The 13,857-nt window shown below is 49.9% G+C and overlaps 1 protein-coding gene across 1 annotated transcript in view; it reads left to right on the plus strand.

Moving 5' to 3' along the window:
• Positions 1-201: 201 nt before the first annotated feature.
• Positions 202-13,857, plus strand: part of tmem201 (transmembrane protein 201) — a 175,249-nt gene continuing 161,593 nt past the window's right edge. The window contains exon 1 of the mRNA XM_038773543.1: positions 202-372. Within this exon, the coding sequence (XP_038629471.1) occupies positions 266-372 (107 nt within the window). The 5' untranslated portion in view covers positions 202-265. The remainder of the gene's footprint in view (positions 373-13,857) is intronic.

Raw genomic sequence — 13,857 nt, forward strand, 5'->3', positions numbered from 1 at the left:
ACACAACAGACACAAACAGGCAAACACAGTCAGACACAGACACACTGATACACAGTCAGACACAGACAGTCAGACACACAGGCACAGCCACACAGAGATACACACACAGTCACACAACAGACACACACACAGTGTGATTGACAGGTGTGGGGCAGGGCAGGCAGTGGGGCGGGGCTAGCTGCGTGCTGACGCAGGCACGCAGGGCGGTTGACGCAGGCGGGCTGGCGGCGCGGGCAGCAGTCCCGGGCTGCGGTCAGCACCGGGAATGGAGGCGGTGACCCGCGCGCTCGGCGCCTTCCCCGCCGGCCTGGCCGGAGGCCTGGGGCTCGGCATCTGCGCGGCCGGAGCCGCCATCTACAGAGTGGCCACCAGGTGAGAGGCAGCGACAGGCCGCAGTCCGCACCCCAAAGCCCTTCTCCCGCCAATCCGGCGGGAGGCGGCCGCGCGCACCCTCCACCCCCCCCCCCCCCCCCCCCTTCACTCCCCCCCCCCCCCTTCACTCAACCCCCCCCCCCTTCACTCCCCCCCCCCTTCACTCAACCCCCCCCCCCTTCACTCCCCCCCCTTCACTCACCCCCCCCCCCTTCACTCAACCCCCCTTCCCTCAACCCCCCCCCCTTCCATTCACTCAACCCCCCCCCCCTCCATTCACTCAACCCCCCCCCCTCCATTCACTCAACCCCCCCCCCTCCATTCACTCAACCCCCCCCCCCCCTCCATTCACTCAACCCCCCCCCCCTCCATTCACTCAACCCCCCCCCCCCCCCCCCTCCATTCACTCAACCCCCCCCCCCCCCTCCATTCACTCAACCCCCCCCCCCCCTCCATTCACTCAACCCCCCCCTCCATTCACTCAACCCCCCCCCCTTCACTCAACCCCCCCCCCTTCACTCAACCCCCCCCCTTCACTCAACCCCCCCCCCTTCACTCACCCCCCCCTTCACTCACCCCCCCCCCCCCTTCACTCACCCCCCCCTCCATTCACTCAACCCCCCCCCTCCATTCACTCACCCCCCCCTCCATTCACTCACCCCCCCCTCCATTCACTCAACCCCCCCCTCCCTTCACTCACCCCCCCTCCATTCACTCAACCCCCCCCCTCCATTCACTCAACCCCCCCCTCCATTCACTCAACCCCCCCCTCCATTCACTCAACCCCCCCCTCCATTCACTCAACCCCCCCCTCCATTCACTCAACCCCCCCTCCATTCACTCACCCCCCCCCCTCCATTCACTCACCCCCCCCCTCCATTCACTCAACCCCCCCCTCCATTCACTCAACCCCCCCCCCTCATCAACCCCCCCCCCCTCCATTCCTCAACCCCCCCCCCCCCTCACTCAACCCCCCCCTCACTCAACCCCCCCCCTCACTCAACCCCCCCCTCACTCAACCCCCCCCCCCTCACTCAACCCCCCCCTCACTCAACCCCCCCCTCACTCAACCCCCCCCCTCACTCAACCCCCCCCCCTCAACCCCCCCCTCACTCCCACCCCCCCTCACTCAACCCCCCCCCCTCACTCACCCCCCCCCTCACTCAACCCCCCCCTCCATTCACTCAACCCCCCCCCATTCACTCAACCCCCCCCCTCCATTCACTCAACCCCCCCTCCATTCACTCAACCCCCCCCCTCCATTCACTCAACCCCCCCCCTCCATTCACGCAACCCCCCCCCCTCTTCACTCACCCCCCCCTCATTCCTCAACCCCCCCCTCCATTCACTCACCCCCCCCTCCCTTCACTCAACCCCCCCCTCCATTCACTCAACCCCCCCCTCCATTCACTCAACCCCCCCCCATTCACTCAACCCCCCCCTCCATTCACTCAACCCCCCCCTCCATTCACTCACCCCCCCTCCATTCACTCAACCCCCCCCTCCATTCACTCAACCCCCCCTCCATTCATTCAACCCCCCCCCATTCACTCACCCCCCCTCCATTCACTCCCCCCCATTCACTCAACCCCCCCTCCCTCCATTCACTCAACCCCCCCTCCCTCCATTCACTCAACCCCCCCCCCTCCATTCACTCAACCCCCCTCCCCTTCACTCACCCCCCCCTCCATTCACTCACCCCCCCTCCATTCACTCAACCCCCCCCTCCATTCACTCAACCCCCCCTCCAGTTCACTCAACCCCCCCCTCCATTCACTCACCCCCCCCCCTCCCTTCACTCAACCCCCCCCCTCCATTCACTCAACCCCCCCTCCCTCCATTCACTCAACCCCCCCCCCTCCATTCACTCAACCCCCCCTCCCTCCATTCACTCAACCCCCCCTCCCTCCCTTCACTCAACCCCCCCCCCCCTCCCTCCATTCACTCAACCCCCCCTCCCTCCATTCACTCAACCCCCCCTCCCTCCATTCACTCAACCCCCCCTCCCTCCATTCACTCAACCCCCCCCCCTCCATTCACTCAACCCCCCCCTCCCTCCATTCACTCAACCCCCCTCCCTCCATTCCTCAACCCCCCCCCCTCCCTTCACTCAACCCCCCCTCCCTCCATTCACTCACCCCCCCTCCCTCCATTCACTCAACCCCCCCTCCCTCCATTCACTCAACCCCCCCCTCCCTCCATTCACTCAACCCCCCCTCCCTCCATTCACTCAACCCCCCTTCCCTCCATTCACTCAACCCCCCCTCCCTCCATTCACTCAACCCCCCCTCCCTCCATTCACTCAACCCCCCCCCCTCCATTCACTCAACCCCCCTCCCTCCATTCACTCAACCCCCCCTCCCCTCCATTCACTCAACCCCCCCTCCCTCCATTCACTCAACCCCCCCTCCCTCCATTCACTCAACCCCCCCTCCCTCCATTCACTCAACCCCCCCTCCCTCCATTCACTCAACCCCCCCTCCCTCCATTCACTCAACCCCCTCCCTCCATTCACTCAACCCCCCCCCCTCCATTCACCAAACCCCCCTCCCTCCATTCACTCAACCCCCCCTCCCTCCATTCACTCAAACCCCCCCCCTCCATTCACTCACCCCCCCCCCCTCCATTCACTCAACCCCCCTCCCTCCATTCACTCAACCCCCCTCCCTCCATTCACTCAACCCCCCCTCCCTCCTCCATCACTCAACCCCCCTCCCTCCATTCACTCACCCCCCCTCCCTCCATTCACTCAACCCCCCTCCCTCCATTCACTCACCCCCCTCCCCCATTCACTCAACCCCCCCTCCCTCCATCACTCAAACCCCCCTTCCCTCCATTCACTCAACCCCCCTTCCCCATTCACTCAACCCCCCTCCTCCATTCACTCACTCAACCCCCTTCCCTCCATTCACTCAACCCCCCCTCCCCCCATTCACTCAACCCCCCCTCCCTCCCTTCACTCAACCCCCCCCTCCCTTCACTCAACCCCCCCCTCCCTTCACTCAACCCCCCCCTCCCTTCACTCAACCCCCCCCTCCCTTCACTCAACCCCCCCCTCCCTTCACTCAACCCCCCCCTCCCTTCACTCAACAACCCCCCCCCCTCCCTTCACTCAACCCCCCCCCTCCCTTCACTCAACCCCCCCTCCCTTCACTCAACCCCCCCCTCCCTTCACTCACCGCCCCCCTCCCTTCAACTCAACCCCCCCCTTCCTTCACTCAACCCCCCCCTCCCTTCACTCAACCCCCCCCTCCCTTCACTCAACCCCCCCCTCCCTTCACTCAACCCCCCCCTCCCTTCACATCAACCCCCCCCCCCTTCACTCAACCCCCCCCCTCCCTTCACTCAACCCCCCCCTCCCTTCACTCAACCCCCCCCCCTCCCTTCACTCACCCCCCCCTCCCTTCACTCAACCCCCCCCTCCCTTCAACTCATCCCTCCCTCCATTCACTCAAAACCCCCTCCCTCCATTCACTCAAAACCCCCCTCCTTCCATCATCACTCAACCCCCCTCCCTCATTCACACCCTCCCTCCCTCCCTTCCTCCATTCACTCAAAACCCCCCTCCCTCCATTCACTCAACCCCCCCCCTCCCTCCATTCACTCAACCCTCCCTCCCTCCCTCCCCATTCACTCAAAACCCCCCTCCCTCCATTCACTCAAAACCCCCCTCCTTCCATTCACTCACCCCCCCCCCCCCCCCCACACTGCTTTCTGGCACGGTACGTAAGCCCCCCCCCCCCCCCCCCCCCCCCCCCCCCCCCCCCCCCCCCCCCCCCCCCCCCCCCCCCCCCCCCCCCCCCCCCCCCCCCCCCCCCAACACTGCTTTTTTGCACGGAGTAGGGAAATCAGGTATTGCTTCACTGAAATGTAGTAGGTGGCACTGCCATCCTGCCAGAACGTGGCAGACACTGCAGGATGGCAGTGCCACCTACTACATTTCAGTGAAGCAATACCTGATTTCCCTACTCCGATACTCAATGGTTATTGTCATCCTTCCCCTGGATCAGTCTGCCTATTTTAGGACATGGTCTCCATCTGTCACAGTTAGTCACCCTGCCATTCTGCAGTGTCTGCCACGTTCTGAATGATGCAGGCTGTTTTGCAATGTAATGTTAGTTGTGCACATTCACTATTTCATCATTGGGCTGACCTACTATTGGACAAAATGCTGTAAATTATTTTGCTGCTTTTTTCCTGGAGTCTTTGGTTGATTTGTTCTGGGATACAGTTCTACAGATGTGCCACTTGCCTCGTGTCACTTGCCCTCCAGTACCCTGTCCGTTTAGCAAATCTTGTGTGAGGTTAGTCAATGTGTGTCGGTGGCAGGCTGTAACATGATGGGTCAAATCTGACATCCATCATATTGAAGACTGCAACGTGCTCATGCTGAATATGTTGAAGTCTTTTGGACAGATGTGAAGGCTTACAATTGGCTTTCCTGTCCTCTGGGTTGGTTATCACTGAGAAATGTTTTACGCTGGCATTGCATTGTTCTGAATCTCTGGTGAGGCCTAGAGGGCTCAGATGGGATGGCCTCACAGATGGCGAGCCTGCCAACAATGTTCAGACCTGCACCTGAGCATTTGGCAATTAAATAAGATATCGGCTAGTGCTGGGTGATTTTGGAGCCAGGATCCAAAGAAGGATTTAATGTCATCAAGAAGTTTGTTTTGAAATGTTTTGACCTACGAATAGGTTAATAGTTTACTCCAGGTGGTGCATCTGGAAAGTTAAATGGGTGTTGAATGTTAATAGTGCACACTGCCATTCAGCCATTTCTGATATTCCTTAAAGTGGCATGGAGATTTAATGAAGCATTTGAGTTCCTTGTCATTGATACGGGGACACCCAGGAATGGCATTCATGTGAGGTGAGAATTTGGGTAAATTGGTTCCTTCTAGTTTGGCCTTATGAACTGTTTAAAATTTCTGCAGAAGAAAGGTTTACTGTGATTAAAAGGTACTATATTCCTTTGCTTTCCAAGAAAAGCAACATTTTGCATTTACATGTGACCTGCACACGTAATGGATTATCGAATAGATATGCAAACCCTGGAATAATTTAAGAAGCAAGTGGGACATTTCTGGATGGCAGGCACAGTCTGAAATTGATATTTGTCGCAGACCCATTAGATGTTAAATTTCCTTGAATTTGGAAAATATCCCAAGGTGCTTCACAAATGTAATCAGGCAAAAACTGACATCAGTGATTCTAAGGCGAGAGGAGGTTACATCCATAAATAGGGGTGAAGGCAGGAAGGACATTGACCGTCAGACTCCTATTTATTGATGACAGCTCCACCTTCAATACCACAGACCCAGCCAAGCTCGTATCAAAACTCCAAAACCTAGGACTTAGCTCCTCACTCTACAACTGGATCCTTAACTTTCTGAACCATAGACCACAATCAGTAAGGATAAACAACAACACCGCTTCCACGATAGTCCTCACGACCGGGGCCCCGCTAGGCTGTGTACTTAGCCCCCTACCATACTCCCTATACACACGACTGTGTGGCAAAATTTGGCTCCAACTCCATCTACAAGTTTGCTGATGACACGACCGTAGCGGGTTGGATCTTGAACAATGATGAGTAGAGTACAGTAGGGAGATAGAGAACCTAGTGTTACTATGGTGTAACAACAACAATCTCTCCCTCACCGTTAGCAAAACTAAGGAGCTGGTCATTGGCTTCAGAAAGCGAAGTATTGTCCACGCCTCCATCTGTATCAGTGGTGCCATGGTGGAGATGGTTGACAGCTTCAAATTCCTAGGTGTGAACAACACCAACAATCTGTCCTAGTCCACCCATGTTGACTCTATGACCAAGAAAGCACAATAGTGCCTATACTTCCTCAGGAAAGGAAGGAAATTCGGCATGTCCACATTGACTCTAAACTATTTTTATAGATGCACCATAGAAAGCATCTGGCTGCATCACAGCCTAGTATGGCAACTGCTCGGCTCAAGACCATAAAAAACTACAGAGTCGTGAACACCGCCTAGTCCATCACACAAACCCGCCTCCCATCCATTGACTCTGTCTACACCTCCCCCTGCCTTGGGAAGTGGGCAGGATAATCAAAGACCCGTCCCACCCGGATTATTCTCTCTTCCAACCTGTTCCATCGGGCAGGAGATACAAAAGTCTGAGAACACGCAGTAACAGGTTCAAAAACAGCTTATTCTCCACTGTTACCAGATTCCTGAACGACCCTCTTGTGGACTGAACTGATCTCTCCACACATCTCTACTGTACTACACTCCGTATGCTTCACCCGATGCCTGTGTCTATATATTTACATTGTGTATTTATCGTATGTCGTATGTTTTTATCTGTACTCAGAACAATACTTTTCATTGTACCTCGGTACACATGACAAATCAAATCATTGGGGTGCGAGTGGCAGCATTTGGAGCCAGAGAAGGTCAGTGAGGAGAGCAATGATAAGTACCTGGGACTCTGTCCGGGCTAGGATGTGAGCAGCAGAGTAGTTGAGTTTGGGGATGAAAAAGGCATGAGTGAGGCTTTCAGCAGAATATTTGTTGTGACAAGGTAATCAGGAAGGTGCTGGAATACTCTCTTGTCTGGATAAGTGCAGTTCGATCAATATTCCAGATCAACACCATCCAGGGTGAAGCAGCCCGCTTGATTGGCATCTCATCCACTACCTTCAACATCCACCCTCTCTTCCATTGATGCACAGTGGATAATCAAGGTTCCTTCAACATCACCTTCCAAACCTGTGACCTCTACCATCTGGAGGGACATGGGTAGCAGACGCATGGGAACACCAGCACCCTTGAGTTCCAAACCATTCTGACTTGGGAATTATATCGTTGTTCCTTCACTGTCGTTTGGTCAAAATCCTGGAATTTCCTCCCTAACAGCACTCTAGGTGTACCTATAGCTCAGGGACTTCAGCGGTTCAAGTAGGAAAGTAACTCACCACCACCTTTTCAAAGACAAAGATGGGCAATAAATGCTGGCCTAGCTAGCGACAAGAATATATATATTTTAAATAGTTGGAGGAGGATGGTGGTGTCAACCACTTCAGAGCCTGCAGAGTGGACAAGAGAGGACATCAGAGGATGTTATTTGTAACTTTGAAGAGAGTTTTTGTTTCTGTGATAAGGCAATAACTTGATTTTAAACACGGAAAAGATATCTTTGGAGGCGACAACATGTTCAAGGCAAATTTAGCACCACCATTGAAATTCTTCATGCAAAGTGACCTGCAAGTGAAATAGATTATTGAACAGCAATGAAAACCCTGGAATAATTTAAGAAGCAAGTGGGGCAACCTTGGGGTCATTCTGGATGGATGCAGGCGGTGGATGCCCCAATCCTGAAATGATGTTTGTTGCAGATCCATTCGATGTTTATTTCAACAACTGTATACCTAAACAAATCATGGTTATATCAAAAGCAAGGTTGCTTCCACAGATCAATTGAGGAAGCTGGCTGAAGCATTGAAACTGCAATCAGGCAAATTTTGTATTTCATCAAATGGTACTTTGCAGTGGTCAAGATGTACATTTACCTTAACTCTTGACTATTTTTGTTTCTGTGGTCTTGTTTCATTATTTGGAGATAATTGCATCCATCTGTATATTTTGTATCCGAGCTGCTCGGCAAAAGATTATCCTAATTACCAGTAGATAATTGATGATGCTGGATTCCTGAGTGGGGGATGCTATCTAGATATATGTTCAACGGCTGTCATCTAATCACCGGGTTCACAAAATCTCATCAGCCATATCATGTATCCAATCTCTGAACTGAATTGCAGACAGAACCTTTGATAGAATACTCATTAATATAAATTGGTTTGTATGGAACAGAGTAATTTATTTTTGCAGTTGCTCTGGGTCTTCTACTGGTCTGAGACCCCCCTCACTGCCCTGGAATTATGATGGCTATGGTCTCACACACCTTGGAGATGGCAGGAGAGGTCACTTGCATCTCCCTGGAGGTTGTTGGGTTATTCATGGACCTGTAAATGTTTAATCATTGGAAAATGTATTTTAACTTTCTTTATAAAAGCACGTGTGGATTGCTGGGACACCCTTGTATAGACAGACAGGGCATGTTGCCCTTGCTACCCACTTCATCAATATAGTGTACAGCAGAGCTGTGTTCGAACTTGAACATATGTTTAGTTGTCAAGAACCCAAGCTAGCTGTTTCCCTATCTAAACCTCTCTAACGTACCCCTTAAGCTGCTGTTTAGAATCTTAACTATTTATCAAAGCTTTTGATAACCTGTTGGTCTCAAGTTTTGTCTTGTAACATTCAAAGCACCGTGGGACATTTTACTATGTTAAAGGTGTTATGTAAATACAAGTTGTTGGAGGACCAACTTTCCCCAGTTTGCAGAGCACTAATTCGATTCTGTGTTGCACTGCAGTCTCTCCTTGCAGAAAGTGACATGGTTTGTGCACTGTGGGTAAAAATGTCTTTATACAAACAGTGGATTTAAAAGCACGTTCAAACTTTTTGAAGTGTTGCATTGTTGGGCAGCATTGGAGTGAATTGCTGGGCTGATTGCTGGAGTTATTGGATACATGGCTAATGGCAGTGTAGTACTGTAGTAAAACATTTCTTGCAGTTGTTGCTATCTGTTGCCTTAATGACTTGCTCTTTATCTTTCCATTTTTATTAGCTTGATTTTAAGTCACTTTGCTGGCAAGGTTAATGTTTGCTAAGTGTATGATTTTGCTTTTAAGAAGCACATTGTTTTGCAGTAGTTCAAAGCAGCTTGGCTTTGAGTGTCCAGATAGAGAGTCTCAAACAGGATTAGTGTTTGACACTGTTGGAAGGTGCAGTGCATGCTGTTTATGAGGCATGCTGTTTATTTCCCATCCTTAGCTATGCTGAGAAGTTGGTCACCTGACGTATATTTTACGGCAGGTTTTTAAAAACCATAATGGTTAGATTGTCAGGGAAACTCTGGCAGCGTGGACTTGGTGGACTAGACTCATAGAATGGATCAGTCTGGCTGATGATTTTCTTAACCTGATGGATACTAGCGAACAAGTTAGGTTTTTATAACTTTGGAATTCTCTATGGGTTTGGATGCTCCATTGTTGAATAATAAGGCTTGGGAAAGATTAGCCTCAGGGAATGGGGGGGGGGGGGGGGGGGAGGGGAGATCAAGCAGACAGGAAAATGAAGATAAAAGTCCAAGATCTGACATGATCGTATTGAATAGCGGAGCCAGCTCAATGGGCAGTATGCTCTACTCGTGCTCTTGTTTTCATTGTTATTTTGTTCTTACCTGGTCCCAGTCCGCAACCCAACATTAAATTCAGTTTCACAGTGTCAGGGTGGATTTTGGGTTTGAGTTCTGGGTTGCTATTCAGTTGTGTAACCATTGTGCTTTCACTTAATTAATTGCCAGAACTTGGGCACTGCAAGCAAGGCCTTTAATAATTGCTGTTGCGGAGGTGCTGGTGGGAAGCATGCTTGAATTGCTGCACTATAATAATAATCGTGTATTGTCACAAGTAGGCTTCAATGAAGTTACTGTGAAAAACGTCCCTAGTCACCACATTCCAGCGCCTGTTCAGGGAGGCTGGTACGGGAATTAAACCCGCGCTGCTGGCATTGTTCTGCACTACAAGCCAGCTGTTTAATCCACTGTGTGAAACTAGCCCCGAAGGTGTATGTGAAGGTCCTCCTGTAATGACTAATAACCACCTGTTTCATGCAATCATTACATTTCAGTATCTGCTGATCTATTAGCGGTGGTTAAAGTAAGGTTCAGTTGGCGCATTGGAAAATATTTTGATTGGGCTGCTAGTAGAATTGAGCACAATATTTCTGTTGATATAAATTTAATTTTCCTTTGAGTAACTAGACATTTACAGAGACGTCTCTGGGTTTAAGAAGTTTAAAGCCCATTTTGGTGCTTCATTCAAAAGAAAATATTGGCCAGGAAACTGGTCAGAACTCCTTACTCTTTGAAAAATTGCAACATCCACCTGCAAGGGCAGCCGCTGTTAATGTCTCATTTGAAAGACGGTCCTTACGCCGATGCAGCACTCCCTCAATTTTGCACCGGATTGTCAGCCTTGATTTTTGTTCTTAAGTCCTGGAGTGGGACCTGGCTTGCGTCAGACGGTTGTGGGGATTCGGTTTTGTGCAGGGAACTATTGCTGCCACCCAAGCTCAACATTAAATTTGCTGTGGGTGCTGGTTAGATCTCTTGTTTTAACCTTCCAATGGCCGCAATCTCAGCATTTTGGTTTCTCAGACATTTTCCAGTGTGTAAAACAGTTTCTGAAAAAGCCAGGGAGTCTTTGACCCACTGGGAATGTTGGATTAATCTGAACTGAATGTTAATAATGGGAGAAGCAAACACATTTTAAAAATTCAAGTTGGAATTTTAATGTTCTCTAGTTGCCAGTCACAAATCTAAGTAATGCAGTTTTATTTTGGATAGCTGGGATTGATTTTGAGTCGCATGTTCAGAGGTAGATTGTTTAAGTGTAGCATATGGCTTTAATATCCTGAAATACTCCCCTTTTTAACACTATCTGCTACTTAAACCTGTGATTGTAGGTGGTGTACATGTGTTTAGTGCGCACCCATTATTGATCAGTTTGTATGCCTGGAGTCATATTGCTGCAAAGGATCTTTGTTACAGTGTAAGGAAAGTGCCAACCAGCTGTCTGTTGTAAAGACCCCCATCTGGTATTATTGTCAAGTCTCCATTCACTGCTGTTTAGGTTCTTGTTGCATCCTTAAAGCTGTCAAACCTCATTTGGTGATCTTTGTGGACAAAAGGAGTGTTTATACTGCCAATGTCATGCTGCTGTGATGTAGTTTTTCACTTTGCAATGATGCTGTTGCTCAAACTTATCATTGGGGTCCAGTCTGACTCACTGCAGAGAGGAGTGATGTGGGACTTCCTGTGACTTTCTTTGGAGTTTTAAGTCTGTAATGTTCGCCTGCGCTTAAACAAAAAGTGTAGTAATTTTAAACACAAAATTATGTTGTCCAGTTGCTAATTTAAAAAACATTGGATAGCAATAAACTTTGATCCCTTGGGTAATTTTAAATGTTGAACATAGTTACAATTTGTTTCCTGATTGTAACATTTAAGGCACATTTTGTACTTGGAGGAAGATATGGGCGGCACAGTAGCACCGTGATTAGCATTGTTGCTTCACAGCGCCAGGGTACCAGGTTCGATTCTCGGCTTGGGTCACTGTCTGTGCGGAGTCTGCACGTTCTCCCCGTGTCTGCGTGGGTTTCCTCCGGGTGCTCAGGTTTCCTCCCACAAGCCCCGAAAGACGTGCTTGTTCGGTGAATTGCACATTCTGAATTCTCCCTCAGTGTACCCGAACAGGCTACCAGGGGATTTTCACAGTATTTTCTTTTTCTTTTCACGTATTTAATGATCTGTTTGAGCTGCTCGCAGAAAAATATTTTTCACTGTACCTCGGGACACGACAATAAACAAATTCAATCCAGTAACCTCATCCAGTGTTAATGTAAGCCGACTTGTAACACTAATAAAGATTATTATTATTATGAGAGGAACTGGGGTTCCTCATCTGCCAGCTGGCCATCTGCTTCATTGAAGGGGAACAATTGGCAAAGAAGGAAGGGAAAGGGCATCATGTAGTACAAAAAAAAGAAATATTCATTTCAATTTTATTAATTAACCCCTTTTTAATGTGGTTAACTTGCTGCTTAAATGTGTTAGGTGGCTTTGTGTCTCCAAAATATTAGTCAGCTGAAGGATTTTCTTCTGGAGTGTGTTACAAAGGAGGCAGTTCACTAGCTCATGAGGAAGATGGTGATTTCCCTAGTGTCAGATTAGTGTTTTCTTTTTGGTCCTCAAACTATGTGTGTGATACCAGTGTTTGTACCCAGTCACTGAGGTGTGAGAGGCTGGATGTGTATTCTCAATGAGTCATGTTCTGACGAGTCCATGAGTAATCTTTGTGTGGGAGTGCTCGGTACGTTTTCCTGTTAGATTGATGATTCAGCCTCTACATGAAGATTAGCCTTGGCAGTCCAAGTTGTCAGTAAAATAAAGTTTATGTACACTTGTTTTAGCAGAGATGTTGTAGACAGTTTAAAGTTTCAACGAGGTTCTTGATTAATAAGGGGAGCAAGAGTGGAAGACAGGAGAATGTGGATGAGTAACATTTTTAAAATGTATTTTATTACAAATGTGTATCAAAACACGTTTTGATCGGGCTGGTTTAGCACAGGGCTAAATCGCTGGCTTTGAAAGCAGACCAAGGCAGGCCAGCAGCACGGTTCAATTCCCGTACCAGCCTCCCTGAACAGGCGTGGAATGTGGCAACTAGGGGCTTTTCACAGTAACTTCATCTGAAGTTTACTTGTGACAGACAAGTGATTTTCATTTCATTTTTCAAAACCGGTTACAGTGAATAAACACCCCGGGAAACATGCTTCTCAACAATCAACTATACAGCCTGTACAGATTTCTACCCTTTTTTCACCCCCTCCCCTCCCTGTGACAAAAACGGTCACAAACATCCCCCACCTTTCCTCAAACCCCCCCGAAGAGCCCCTTAACTCATACTTTATCTTCTCTAATCGCAGGAAGTCGTACAGGTCACCCAACCAAGCCGCTAACCCCGGTGACGATGCCGACCGCCACTCCAGCAAAATTCACCGCCGTGCAATCAGAGAGGCGAAGGCCACGTCATCGGCCTTCCTCCTCTCCATGAGCTCCAGCTTCTCTGAAACCCCAAATATTGCCACCAAAGGGTCCGAGTCCATCTCCTCCTCCACTATCCTGGCTAGTCTGCGAGCACTCCCGCCCAGAATTTTCCCAATTTTTCACAACCCCAAAACATGTGCATGTGATTCGTTGGCACCCTCCCACACCTCTCTCACTCATTTTCTACCGCCTGAAAGAACCCACTCATTCTCACCCGAGTCATATGCACCCTGTGCACCACCTTAATCTGTATCAGGCTCATCCTTGCACAAGAGGATTTACCCTATTTACCCTACGCAGTTCCTCACTTCATACTCCCCAATTGATCTCCCCTCCCAACTCTGCTTCCCATTTGTGGATGAGAAACATACCGGCCATGATTGAATGGCGGAGTAGACTCGATGGGCCGAATGGCCTCATTCTTCTCCTATATCTTAATGTCTAACCCTTCTTGACCATTCCAAGTTAATCTGATCGTGCTAAAATAGGCAGGGGGCGGGAAAGGTACTGCTTACCTATAATTGAGTCTGCTTTTGTCTGGGATTTGGTTGTACTTGTGTGCTGAGATGAAAATGTAAACATTTTATACCCGACCGATGCTTAATGCATGCATGAGTCGGAATAAAGTTTTGTAGAATGCAACATGGCGAGTGAACTTGGGTCACATTGTGGTTGCCCCAGCAACTTTCATTTATATAGCATATTTCACACCATCACGTCTTGCATGTTGCAGAGTCAGCACAGTGTCATCACTATTATGAGGGCAAATGTAG

This window comes from Scyliorhinus canicula, chromosome 16, assembly GCF_902713615.1.
Source record: "Scyliorhinus canicula chromosome 16, sScyCan1.1, whole genome shotgun sequence".
Lineage (NCBI taxonomy): Eukaryota > Metazoa > Chordata > Chondrichthyes > Carcharhiniformes > Scyliorhinidae > Scyliorhinus > Scyliorhinus canicula.